The sequence below is a fragment of the Colossoma macropomum genome, unplaced genomic scaffold (assembly GCF_904425465.1).
Source record: "Colossoma macropomum unplaced genomic scaffold, Colossoma_macropomum, whole genome shotgun sequence".
In the NCBI taxonomy this organism is placed as follows: domain Eukaryota; kingdom Metazoa; phylum Chordata; class Actinopteri; order Characiformes; family Serrasalmidae; genus Colossoma; species Colossoma macropomum.
Window position 1 is genome coordinate 21,406,789 of NW_023494786.1, and position 14,094 is coordinate 21,420,882.

The 14,094-nt window shown below is 37.6% G+C and overlaps 1 protein-coding gene across 1 annotated transcript; it reads right to left on the reverse strand.

Annotated features, from left to right (window-relative positions):
• Positions 1-478: 478 nt before the first annotated feature.
• On the reverse strand, positions 479-8,602 carry tmem160 (transmembrane protein 160). Its single transcript, XM_036563736.1, has 4 exons — positions 8,357-8,602; positions 7,653-7,677; positions 5,889-5,981; positions 479-5,236 (listed from the first exon to the last, which is right to left on the reverse strand). Exons 1-4 carry the CDS (start codon positions 8,555-8,557, stop codon positions 4,935-4,937), a joined length of 621 nt encoding a protein of 206 aa, XP_036419629.1. The 5' UTR covers positions 8,558-8,602; the 3' UTR covers positions 479-4,934.
• Positions 8,603-14,094: the final 5,492 nt, after the last annotated feature.

Genomic DNA, 14,094 nt, shown 5'->3' on the forward strand with positions numbered 1-14,094 from the left:
TTGTGCTTAATCTAACTCTTGGCAGCCACAATCTTCAGAGTCAGACAGACATATGGTAACGCTACACATCACGATGTTCAGGTTCAGGAGATGTTTCACGCTGCATCTGAACGATGAACTGGGGCCAAGTGCACAGGCCTGACCAAGAGCGATTGGGCTGTCTCTCAGACTTCATTTCTTTCTGGCAGAAGCACTTTGTCACACGTTGAAAAATGGGCATGACTCTCAATTCTGACACATCCGTGAAGGAATCGGGCCCTGTGGGTGTGACAAGCCATACTAGATAAGATCTACAGGAGAAAAAAGAAAAATCTTTGAGTTTGGCGTAGTACTCTGATTCAAATGATAGGTGACTTTTCGCTTTTCTATAAACCAAAAGAGCATTTCAAAGCTCCATCGAGGTCCTCTCTCATACCAATGATCTGTCAAATCTACCTTAACATCAGGGTTTTCTCAGAAATGACGAGAGACAATTGCACTTGCGCCACTGGCTCTAATGTCCTGTTTATGTACATATTCATAGCCTCATTATGTACAGTAAATAGCACTGAAGGTCATGCATCAACAGTCTACAATCCCATGATGATAACAGCACAAACGCTTTAAAAAAAAACAAACATACAATGAATGTCATGTGGCCATTAATTTAAAGAAAGAAAAAAAGCACAGACAAGCAATTTCCATTTTCCATTTTTTCACATTCTCCCACACTCCTTCACAAAAGTCACACACAGCACCCCTGACTGATGACAAAGTTTTCCAGGCTGTATGGAAGTTTCTCAAGGCAAAGATACATTTCTTGTTCCACCTCTCCTCTAAAACATGATATGCTTACAGATTTACAAAACCTAGACTAATTAGGTTTGAGGATTTACAAGATCTAAACCAGCCTATAAATTATATTCAGCGTTTCATCTAAGGTCTCTGTGACAAGCAGTCATTTCCTACAGATGATAAAAACATAAAAAAATAAATAAATAGGCAGCCCTTTTGAGATGAAACAACAGAATAAATGACAGATGAAATCAATAGATCTTGACACATTTGAAAAACCTCATATATGTACAGTTGATTAAACTACCTGCACAATCAAAACAGTCTTTCTACATCATGTTTCTTTAACTTTGAGAAATGTGCACCACCAACCTAGCGGCCTCAGAAAAAAAAAATAACGTCTTTCTTTAACTTACACTATCAATCCCCATTCGAAATACATCATTTTTAGACCAGGACTAGACTTAGAAACACAGTTCTGTGAACGGTATAAAGAATTCAGAAACATCTAATTGGAGTTAGATGTTTAAAGAGAATTCCACTGATTTACAATTTCTGCATGATTTAATCGATGAGATGTAGACGAAGTCATTCAGAGTGATTGGATGTGAAATGGTTAATTGAAGAGAAACTTACTGACTCAGACTGCTGACTCAGACAGTGGTGGTGATAGGAACCAGGGGTCACAATGTCTACAACACAAATGTAGCCATTTTATTAACTGTCCAAAATAGCCAATGAACCTACAGACGTCCTCTGAATTTTTATATATAAATGCTGATAATAGTAAAATTGTGGTGAACTTATAATTTGAGGAGTACTTACAACTTACCACCTTACATGTATTGCTCCTACAGGAATGATTTTTATACATTTTATCATAACAACTATCATAAAACAATGTCTGAGGCATCAGTCAACATACCTGTAAATATTTAACAGCTTTCTGCTAGTTAGCTTTCAGAGGCATTAAATTCTTTAAACGTCTGGTTGCCATCACCACCACTGTGGTGAGTAAGTTTCTGAATTAGTAGGTTTCTCTAGAATGGCCCATTTTACATCAAACCACTCTAAATGACTTGTGTTAATAACTGAATAATACATAAATGTAGGACACATTGGTGCAATTCCTCTTTATCTAGAAAAGAACCAGTGCCTACACAGAGCACTGAATCGTTTTACCCAGTGCAGTTTAGGCTTTAGAGGATTTTTTATCTCAGTAAGCTGATGTGGGCTTGATGCCGGCGAAGGGCAATCGAAAGCACACATGTGGACGAATTCAAATGTCAATTTGTATAGAATTGTGTCCCACCATTTCAGTTTCGACCCAAATCGATGAAAGACCTGTTGAACGGATTATTGATGTTTAGTTTGCTGAACAACAGGGTACATACAGCATCAACAGTGAGCAGCGAAAGGAAAAACACGGTTGCAAACAGCTCAGCATTGCTCTGATTCTGAGTGGCCTGTGCAATGTGCACTGAATAACAAAAACTCTGGCAAAACATACACCTTTCAGGCACTCCATCAGAGGAAGCACATACGTGCTTATACACAGATTTGATATACACAGAGAATGCACCCACTCTATACACTGCAGTTAACGTCATCAGGAAAAAGGGAAAAACTACTGTTCTAAAATGAAATTAACAAAGCTGTGGAGAAAAAAATGTAATCACTTTTAAATACGTTTTTGGTTTCCTCATAAGTTTACTACAAAAAAAGTGCTAGCATACGAGTAAAATATTGGTACACTTAGCCCACTCTTATTAAGACAGTGCTTTTTTTTTTTTTAGCCTGGGACACTCCTTCAATAAAGGGTTCATTCAGGAGATAAATTCTATTTGCAGGTTGAAAATCAGTTTATAAATATTTTGGTGAAACATAAACTTAATTTCAGTTTGTCACCTGAAAATGGCCAAAAAGTAAAACCTGAATTAAATGATCATAATAATATCACTATGTATTTAAAGCAATAGCATTAAACCCAAAGTATATCAATGCTATTACCACTCATCATCCCTAAAACATATCTGACCAGACATTCCCTCACTGCACTATGATGTTTGTGTGCTTCATAAGACACGACTGCATTTCAGGCAAAAGAAAAATAGACAGAACAAAAAGGTAAACATTTCCAAAACACCAAGAGAAAGCCTTGGATTGAAACATAGTACATTACTCTCCATGACATCTAGCATGAATGAATAAGGTTGTATAAGGTTGTACAGACTTAAGCATGTATGTGCATTCAGGATGCAACCAGCTGGGGCTCCAGACGATGTGGAAAAATTAACTGAATAGCTTGATTCGCAAGTCAGTCTGCTAGGCCGGGAGCCAGAACACTAGATTATAGGACGCTGCACAACTTAATAAATTAGGCTGAAGAACTTCAAGCTTCTAATGGACCAGCAGCCAGCCTCAATTATAGCATACTGGCAGAAGTAAGAGACATTTAAAGGGATATCCCATTATTTCTACTTTTATTTTCCACAGAAAGCTCTTTCATAGTCAATGTGTCTAATTCAGCAGGTTAAGCAAATTAAAATTCTTGTAAGTTTGAAGAAGAAGGGTCTAGTTTCATAAAGGTCATAGGGCTTCACAATATACTGAAAGTTTTACAGCAATTAGCGTTTGCAATAGTGAAATCGTAAAAGGCTGTAATTCGGAAAAATCAAGCCTTTAAAGGAGAATTGCACAGATTTTTCAAAATTGAAAAAAGTCCATTTTTAATTTTATGTAACCAAAGTCATTCAGAACGGTTTGATGTGAAATGTGCCACTGTAAAGAAATAGAGTCGAAATTTAAGCTTTTTATTCCAAAACGATTATCAACTTGTAACACTTTCGGATATAAGTACAATGTCTAATGAAAAACCATTTTTATTTCTAGAATAAAAAGTGGTATTAATCATAAAATAGCTTTGATATTCATTGTATGTGTAACAAAATATCTCAAAAGTGATCTGTAACACGTTTTAGAAGGAAACCAAACGTTCTTATAATTGTTGATAGGAACCAGCTGCCTGAAGTGCTTAATGTCCCTAAAAGCTACCTCACAAACTTGTTAAACAAAATGGTTAAGAATAGGTTTCCTGCTGCCTGAGACATTGTTTTATAACAGTTTTGTGAACACTTAAATTTGAAATCAAAATCATACTTTTTTAATATATACAGGGATGCGTGAAGAAAAAAGTGCTCAACGATTACTATTATTTTTCAGATTTACTGCTACTTTACCATTATCAACAGAATGTTTCTCTACAACGAGCCATTTCATATCAAAACACTGAATGACTTTGTTTACATCCCAATGATTGAATTATACAGATTTTTTTTAATATCTGTGAAATTCCCATTTAATACATCACAAAAATGTTATAGTGTGCTGTGAGCATGTTCACATGACCCAACAAAGGGGAAAATTACAATCAAACTAATATAGGTTGACTTGTTTTAAATATATTGTTATTGCAATAAGTCCTATTGCAACTGCAATATGTAGTAAGATAATCACAATATTATATTTTGTCCATATTGTGCCACCCTAGAAGGCTATTATACAGAAACTGATCCCAATGGATTTGACAACCAGTGCAACTCAAACAGACTAACAAAACTCTGTCACTGACCTGAAATTAGAGACTTTAACACTAATTTCACTTCAGTGATTTCATGATATCAAGTTGACCACTATAAAGAAACAGGCTCTCCTTCTGCACCTGCTGGAAACCAAAGACAGCTCCTATTCAGCCATGATAATGGAGGTAAACTACAAAGAGTTAGAAACTTGAACAACAAGATAATGGAATATCCCTTTAAGTAGAAATTTCAAGTGTTCAATCTAGATTTAAAATAGCTTGTCATCTTTTATACACACCCACACATACACACTAATTCAGCTATGTTGTAAAGGAAAGATCATTATTTATGGCCTTGATCCTCACGCACCCAAGAGGACACAGACCATTGTACAGGATCACAAACCGCCTAGGTTCTCTTATTTAACATCAGTCAGCATAATGATACTCTCGATTGCCTTTGAAGTTATCTTTTCATTGATCTGAGATCAGTTTTGAGTTTATATTTATGGATAGAATGTAAATACAGAGAACTGGTCCTGGACCAGTTCTCAAACAGCGCAGGAGTTTTCCCACTCCATTACTTCTCCTGGCCTCTATCGCTTGCATGGTGTCGATCTCGTCGAGCCCTACACTCCGCACACTCTCCACCTTCATCGCCACCCTCCTCTTCCTCATCCTCGTCACGGATAATCTCCACTTCGAGGCGGCCGATGTACAGCGACACCGCGCACAGCCAGAAGAGGGCGACACTGGACACCACAGCAGTGTGGAGCAGCACAGACGGCAGAGAGAGAAGCATGATTCTCCTCAGGGTCAGCAAACTGCCCACATAGGATGCGCCCCCGAACGACACACACACTCCACCAAGGATAAAAAAGGCTAAAGAAGGACGAGAAGTAAAGAAGAGGTTGTTACTGTATTTATATTAATTCGCTGCTTAGGCAAATGCTCGTATCCTCTATCATAAAATTATAATTTTGGTCAGCTCTAAAGTAGATAAAATTACATATACATTGCCAGTCAAAAGCGGCATGTGTTGGGAACACCATTTTCTTTTGTAAAGTTGCAATTAACATTAGATCTTCAATGTTGATATTCACTCAAGTAAAATTACTGAAAACCAAACATGCACATTTATTAAAATGATTTTGAAAAGCTGTCAACAAACCACAATGTAAATGCCGTACAAGACTCTAGACAACTGTAGATATTAAAAACTACACAACTGGTGAGCTTCACTGCTAAAATTACGTATTAAAGATTCATAAAAATGAAAGTTTTAGTCTTATGACAGTAAAACCCATAATTGCAACCTGACACCCTATCTGATCAAAAGAACTAAACTAAACAGACAGGTATTGCTAATGTCATCTTACAGACACAGGTTATGGTGTATGTTTGATTTAGGTATTTGATAAGGTGCACTGGTATGAGGAAAGACAAGTACAGAGAGCAAAGAAAGCAGAAATTGTGGAAAACCAAGAACATTTAAAAACAAGACAAAGAAAAAAAAACTGAAAGAACTTTATACCATATCCTGCTTCTCTTCCCGCATCACTCTGTACAAATGCAATGACGCCAATCCCGGTAGCCAGTAAACCATTTCGGAACCATGACAAGAACCCTAAAATGAAAACACATGGTTATACAAGACATTTATCACTCTCTTTAATTAACTACTATATTTAAAAAAAAAAGCTAATTCAGAGGCAAAAGCTAATTCAGAGGCATCCTGAACAAGCCCAGCAGAGTTTGATGCTTGCTAGGGATGTCCAAATATGGGAATTGCGAGCCGATGCCAATATCTGACATTTTTCATGTACCTATTTGTTGATGCCAATGCAAATAACGTAGATTCTACATTCATAAAATTGAGTAAGTTCACCTGTATTAGCTTTACAAAAAACACTTATCTCTAGGATAACAAAAGCAGCAATATGAGTAAAATGTAGACATTTTAGCAGATTATCCCAGTGACACCTAAACATTCCGCACTTCTGAGGTATAATAAATGTCATCAAATATCAATTTCAAGTACCAATCAAATCTAAACTTCTGTCCCATTTTCAATTTTTTAAGCAATAGCGATATAATTCTGGTATCACTGTGCATCCCCAACAATTTCCCTATTCAAAAGGCACCAACTAGACCTAGTAATCAACCAACGAGCTGAATCAGTGTAATAGAACAGGGAAATGACAAAACTGTGCTACTTCCCCAGTGCTGCAACTGAGGTAAATCACCTGCAGGGCAATCCATCCTAATTAACTGATCTTTCTAGATTTCTGCATAGATCAATCATTAAAGTAAACAAAGTCATTCAGAGTGGTACAACAATGTGAAATGCATAATTCTAGAGAAACTTACCGAGCCAGAATCGTTTACAGCAGTGGTGATAGGAAACAGATGTCTGAAGAGTTAAATGCCTCTAATGCCTCTACTACACAGAAAGATATTACATAACACTGTTACAAATCACTGTTATCGGAACAAAACATTGTATTTCCATTTTTTTCGATTTCAGTTTTTGACATATTTTGAAATTGTCTGTTGCTCTTTACATTGTGTGTAAATTTCGTGATGAATGGACCAACAGAAATGGTCCAAAATTACTTGGAAAAAAGTCTGGTTCCATTGACTTACATTGAAAGTAAAATATGTTTTTTCCTTCTGTAAAGTTGTCGTTTTGAAGATACGAGGTTATGTTTTCCGACAGCAGTGAAATGCATCTGATGTCTGAAAGACTGCTTTACAATACACGAAAAGCTTTAAGTCAATTTTTTTTGTTCACATTGGAAAATTCCAATATGAACATACATTTTTTTTTAATTGAAAGGCAGAATAGTATCCAAAGATTATTTTTGTCACCTTTACCATTATTTCATCATTATCAGCATTAAGTGCAAAATGTGCTGGTAGAGTAGGCTCATGTTTGGTTTTGGATAGTAAATAAAAGATCAATATTTGTGTTGTAAACATCACAACCCCTGGTTCCTATCACCACCAATGAAATCTGAGAGGCTAAGTTTCTCTACAATTCCATTTCACCATTTCACATTAAATCACCCTAAGATTATTCACATCTTAAGGTCTGAATTATGCAGAAATTTAAAAAACAAACATTTTTAACATGTTTATCTCCAAGTGAGCAACCAGTCAGATCAAATGAAACTCTTCTGTTTATAAACAAAGTTGGAAAGGAGGGGTTTCCAGAATATGCAGTCTGATTGGACTGGACTCTGAGGATAAGAGCATCACTGATCATGATCACACCTTTCATAAAGAGATACCTCACCTGTTTCGTGAGACTTCCTCAGCATCTGTGGAGAAACATAACAAAAGAGAGATTACAACACATGGCCAACGTTGATCTCTACAGTGCAATGCAAAGCAAATGACTAGTGTTTTATCCATTTACAACGAAGTGCAAATCAGAAGTCTGATGGTTTGTTATTAGACTTTTCACTGTTTAAACTATTTTAAATTGGCCTTTCGCATACACTATCACTATTTAGAGTGGAAGGAGTTTTTTTTGCATTCAGAAATGCATCTGACTGCACAGCATTTATGTTAAGTAAGAAATTTAAATGCACTGCAAACCACATAACTGAGGCTAAATTATCTACACTGTAGTCCAACCTGCACTGAAAGTAAAGTGCCCTAATGAAGTTCGGGGAAAGATGAGGTGATGGAACTGCCGTTGCGTTTAAATGGAAACAGCCCTCATCAGCTTAACGCGTCACTGAGGAAGACGAACGGTGTGTTTAAAGTATGTCTAAAACGGGCCAGCCGAGTCAGTAATGAGAGTGAATGTAAATAACTAATTAAGCTGAAGTCAGCTTCTTCTTCGACCTTTCCCGTTCCACCTTAAATGGCACACAAGTCTGGCCTGAGGAGTTATAATAAAAACCGCTGCTCCATTTAAGGTGGAACGGGACAATTCGAACAAGCAGCCGCCGAATAGGAAGTCAAGTTCAGCCTGGTCTGTAATGATCTGACCAGCGCGTCCGCCTTGTCCAGCTCTGCCAGCTGCTGCTCAGTCCTGGTTCGGCTCCACGCGCTCTTGTCCGCGATCGCGCGGCGGGTCTCGCGCTGCAGGAGGCGCTCAGCGCGCGCGGGTCCGGGCCGCCGGACAGCCTGGGCCAGCGGAGAGGCGAACCGGCGCAGATACCGACACGACAGCCAGCAGAGAGAAGCCATAGCAGAGAGCCATACAACACAAACACGGCCTTTTAGCCCTCTGAACTCTCCCCGCCGCGGAACGAGCGCTGAAAAGAGGCGCCCAGCTGAGCGAGGAGTTCAGCCGAGAATACTAACAGCGCCATCTAGCGTCTGTGGAGCTCGCCTTCATCGGCTGTGATCTGGCGTTTTGGCCACTTTCTGCCTTCAGGACAGTTTTTATTAACGAGAAATTCAAATAACTGAAACGAATAGAATCCAGTTTCTGACCTGAAGGACAAAAAATATCCAGTGTTTTTTCTGCAAGTCTGTTTCTGGCAGTAGTAGCAAAAAGACTTATTATTTAAAATGTTTTTGGACTCTTTTATCTCAGAATAAAGACTTACTGACTCAAAATTCTGGCTTAGTATGTAAATATAGTTATTTTTAAATATAGTTATCTATAGTTAATAGTTTAAACAATGGCTAATTTGCTTGCCATTTTGACTTAATAGTAACTTGTTACATTTAGAGAATGCAATTTTGCATCAAAAAACAAGATTTTAAGAAATAATCATTATTTGAATATAGTATAGAATTACTAATAAGAATATTCAAGTCAAATTGCCGAGATAGAAAAGTCAGTTTTTCTAAATGACTGTCAGAGACGGGCAACACGCTTGTTTTCTCCTCTAACTGGCGAAAACTGGCTCCCAGTGTTAGTGGTCGTACTTTTCGGTGCGTCCACAAGGAGGCGCTTTTGTACCACGAGTCAATACAAAGAAGAGTCGCTCGACTGGCTCCACAAGGGTGGGTGAAAAACAACTTTCTGTGTGATTTTTATCATTGTGTTTCATGTGTTGAATCTTGTGTAAAGTCACACAGTATTGTGCGCTGCACATTTTCATAACTATATAATTATGTAAGTATTAACCTGTAGTCGTGTGTCAGGTCACCCACAGGTCACGCTAGCCTACTTTTGACCCAGGATGTGATAATTCATGCACAGATAAGTCATTCACATGAGCTGTTAGAGGTGATAAGGATTTTAAAGAGTCTTTATTGGCCAAGCGAGTGTGTGTGTGTGTGTGTGTGTGTGTGTGTGTGTGTGTATGTATGTCTCTGTGTCATTTTGTGTGATTGAGTATGTGTATGCATGAATACAAATGTGGGCTTGTGTTGGCGTGTGCACGTGCCCATGTGTGTGTGTGTAGGCCCTGTATGTTTGTGTGGTCTTCCCTAGATAAGTGTGAGGCCTCTTCCTGCCTAACTGTGGGGCCCTTTGTCTCCAACGGCTCCTCAGGGAACATAGGCCACCACCCTGCACTACCTGATGGCTCCTTAGCGTGAGGAGCATAGAGAGGAAGCCAGCCAGTCACGGGAAAGCTTCAAATATATGTGTGTGTGTGTGCGTGTGTGTGTGTGTGTGTGTGTGTGTAAGGAGTTTGTGAAGGAAAAGAGTAGTCTTTGATGTATAGAGCAGCTGAACCCAAGTCTTGCTCCACATTGTCACGCTATAGTGAGCTGACCAATCAGAGGACAGTTTTCTGACTGTTTTTTCCCCCAGACCTGAGGAATGCATTTATAGAAGTACAGTGTGATGTCATTTATTGGCTATTAGTGTAATCCCAGAAAGCCAGTTGTCATTCAACATCAAAAGTGCTGATTTATGGTCAATGCTGAAAAATCAACATTAAGCCAATTTTGGTATTTGGTTCATTTTGTTGTTTTTTTTTTCAACACTGTATAGTAACCAAAAAGTAATTGTTGAGTGACATTTATTCAGTGTTGATGTTTTAAATGCTTTTCACTGTTACAAAGGTGATATTGATTCAACATTGATATCTTGTTAGCTGATTCTGTGTTAAAAAAAAATCTCACTGTCCAAAAAATAGTTGTTTTTTCATTTTTTCCTAATTTTGTGTGCTACAATTAATACGTTTTTCAAACACTCCTCACAACAGTGTTTATGAAACAAACATTTTTTGGCGGAGTATTGATAGGTCAATTCCTGTCACTTACACATTTTAGCTTCATAGTAGTTACTGAATAATTTATAGTACTTACTGAACAATACTAATAGAATTATCTTATTATTACATGTAATTATAACTGAGTAATAACTGATTAATAACCCTTTTCAAGAGAGAAAATGAAATACATTTGATCTACATTACCATGCTAGCCAATGTAATTTAGGGTTCTAGTATTATTTACCACCTTGTCTAGTTGTAACTTCCTGAGATGATCGATGCGCAACATGGCTGACTTTTCAGTGTCAAATCAATGGCCAATACAATGAGCAAGATCAGTGCAAATTGAACGTCAGAGATGTATGTTGATTAAGTGGTTTTGCCCAACATCAAATCAATATTGTTTTCTATCTGGGACATAGACACTTACTTTTCTATGGAAATGTACAAATGGAAATGTTTTAGAGTCAGCTAACATTTAAACTGACTGATATAACTAAAATCAATGATGTGATCAATCAGATGAGGTACGGTTGTACATCCAGTGTGTTGTGGCTCTCTTTCTGTCTTTTTAATTACCTTTTAATCTTATGATGTTTTTTATTGCTGTACAGCACTTTGGATCAACCACAGTTATGTACAATGTGCTTTATAAATAATTGACTGACTGACTAAATTCCTTGTATACAAAATGATCTCCTTACTGAGTAATAGGCATCTAAACTTATGAAAAATCAACCAATGGCAGAACTGCTTTTATCAGATTTTTCATAACATACTTAAGTTACTAAAACAAACAAGAAAAGGTCTAAAACAGCTTGAGCAGGCTCAAAAGAACACTTCTAACGCTGTAACATACTGTTATTGATGGGAATGGACAAAATTACAGATATAATCCAGCCTTTCAAGATGGCCACTCTTGCTGTTTTTAGCTATGCAACATTTTTATCGATAACTGTGTCATCCAGTGTCAGAAATTACACAAGCAAGTCTGTTTGATATTACGTAACAGGTAGACATGGTTTGAAAAAGGTGGGCAATGATTCAGTCATGTAGTTTGAGTTTACATAGTGCTAATGGATGGCCATAAGCCTGTATTACCTGTTAGCTCCGTTAGCCTCATAGCTTCAGAGCAACACTCGGCTGATCGACTATATTTGGTTTAAAGGAGAAACTGTACATTTGTGTATATTCTGCCTGTGATAGGACAATCATGGGAATCGTGTATAGGGAGCAGTCGGAAAGAAGATGGAGGCTGGGGGGGTCAGTAAGTGATCTGATCTGAGGTTTATTCTTGTCTTAAGAACGCAATGTGACTGCGTGATTTGTGACATGGTGGTAGCTTTCTTGCCCTTTCTCTTCTCTCCAGTTTCTCAGGGTCTGTTTATGTCTTTTTCTCTTACTGTGGATTCCAAATGTTGTTTATTAACTCTTATCTCACTTAACTTGACCTTAGTTGGTGAATGAAAAAAAAAATCAACAAAAAAACAGCTCGTTCTTATCAACAGGGCCGTCACGATTACCCAAGTGTGCTCCATAATGTAATCAAAAAACCTTCTTGATTTATCAGCAATGATTAGTGTACAGTGCTCAAAAGTACTCTTGGGATAACTCGGTCATCATTTGTTGTTTTAACTTCTTAAAATGCAGGGGCCTGTATGTGGACCCACACTTCACTTGACCTATTAAATACACTCTACCATCCAACCTTACGTTGCTAGGCTGCATAGGTTTTATGGAATGGTGGGAATCCTATTCAACCCAACGAGAAATTGCAGCAGTCTTTGTTTAGAGTTGCTTCATATCGTTTAGTTTCCTGTTTAAAATGCTACCAAGCTAGACCATGTTGTTGTGGCTAATCAAAACTAGCCAATGACCTTGACAGATTTGCTATCATGCTACTGTTTGTTCTGTATTCAGTCCAGTATCACCTTTCACACGCATGCAAAATAAACATCAATTGAAACTGAGAATTCACTTTAAATTTCGTTACTTTGACAGAATGCCTAATTCTGTGCACTATGATTTCTCATTATGTTGAATATGAGTTTTCCAACTTTAAGCTTTCAATTATTTTTGAGTTTCATTTAGTAAACCTGGTTGCTGGTTTTTAGAACTTTTCAATTAGACACCATAAACAAGATATAAAATGTATTCAGAGAGTGTCTTGAGACTACTTTGGAGCAAAGTATATATTTTACATATAATTTAAATGCTTTCTCTTACAATGAGAGTGTTTTTTAAAGTCTTTTTTATAAGCTCCCTTGTTTATCGTTCACAGTGAAATAATTTGGAATCTGTTAAAGGATAAGCATGTTTTTATTGTTCATTGTTACGTCTATTTTTGTTATTTGGCCTTTTTAAAAGTAATCACTCGCTTACTTGTCAAAATAATTGTTGAATATCTCAATTATTAATATACTTAGTAAAACATACCAGTTCAATGTGAATTGGTATGCTAGAGTTACCTAGAATTAAGCAAGGAGGCATGCGCACACACATACACACATTCTCATACACACACACACACACACACACAGTCAGGGTTAGGAATGATCAGCAGGTTTCCACTCAGTCAGTGCTTAAACCAGATTCCTGCTTGTTGACACATTCCTGGGCCCCAATCTCCTGAAATAAGGTTCACCCATCTAGAACTAGAACCTCTAAATATAATCACAGCCTTCATTCAGGGGCATTTCCACAGGCCCTGATCTCAGGCCTACCCAATTAAAAACGATTATGAAATCTGATCTGTTTTCTGTGAGTGATACTGTTTTATGACCAGTCAATTCATTGCCCCCTCTGATGAACCCCACCTTCTTTTCTTAGCCCTCCAATCGCTGCTTAGCATAATGCTTTCCACTATTGCCTCAAGCCTTCAGTTAAGAGGTTAAAAGTGGGATTCCGTCCTGTAGAGCATGCTGTTTTCTACCCAACCAAAGCAAAAACAAATTTAAAAGTCATTGTTGTCAACAGTTTTCTGCAAATTTAATGCTCTTTTACTACGACAGTTGAGAGCAAACATATAATGTTACTTCAGTGTCATCAAAGACATAAATGGACCATAAACATTTTAATGCCTGCCTGGCTTTGTGCTTTTACCTACAGTGATTAGGTTTTTAAGGTTGCTGTTTTTTTCCCCTTGTCCTCAACAGCTCAGCTTGGGCAAATGTGCCTGTGGTGAGCGGGTGCATGCTTCATAGTGAAGGGTGTTGCACTGTTGGTTAGATTAATGTGAATCCAGTATTCTGGCTTCTTGTTTTTGTTTTGTAGGGTGGAAGGGTGGAAGTGTATAGTAGGGCAAAGACTCTCAGGATTAGGTTTATAGACTTATGTGTATAATTTTAGGACAGGAGCGCATTTGGAAATTGTATCTTTCAAGTTGGCCTACCCACTTTTTCACAGGCCTACCCAAAACTTTATTTCAGCCTACTCCACTACCTTCATCATTATAATAACTGCAAAACAGGTCTCCAATTGAGTATCCTAGTTCTCAGGGAACCCTTGCAGACTTAAGAAGGAACCATCAAAGAATACCTGGGTGGGTTAGTATTCCCTATATCCTTATGCACCGTTTTTACACTAATATTTGGGACACAAATGCAG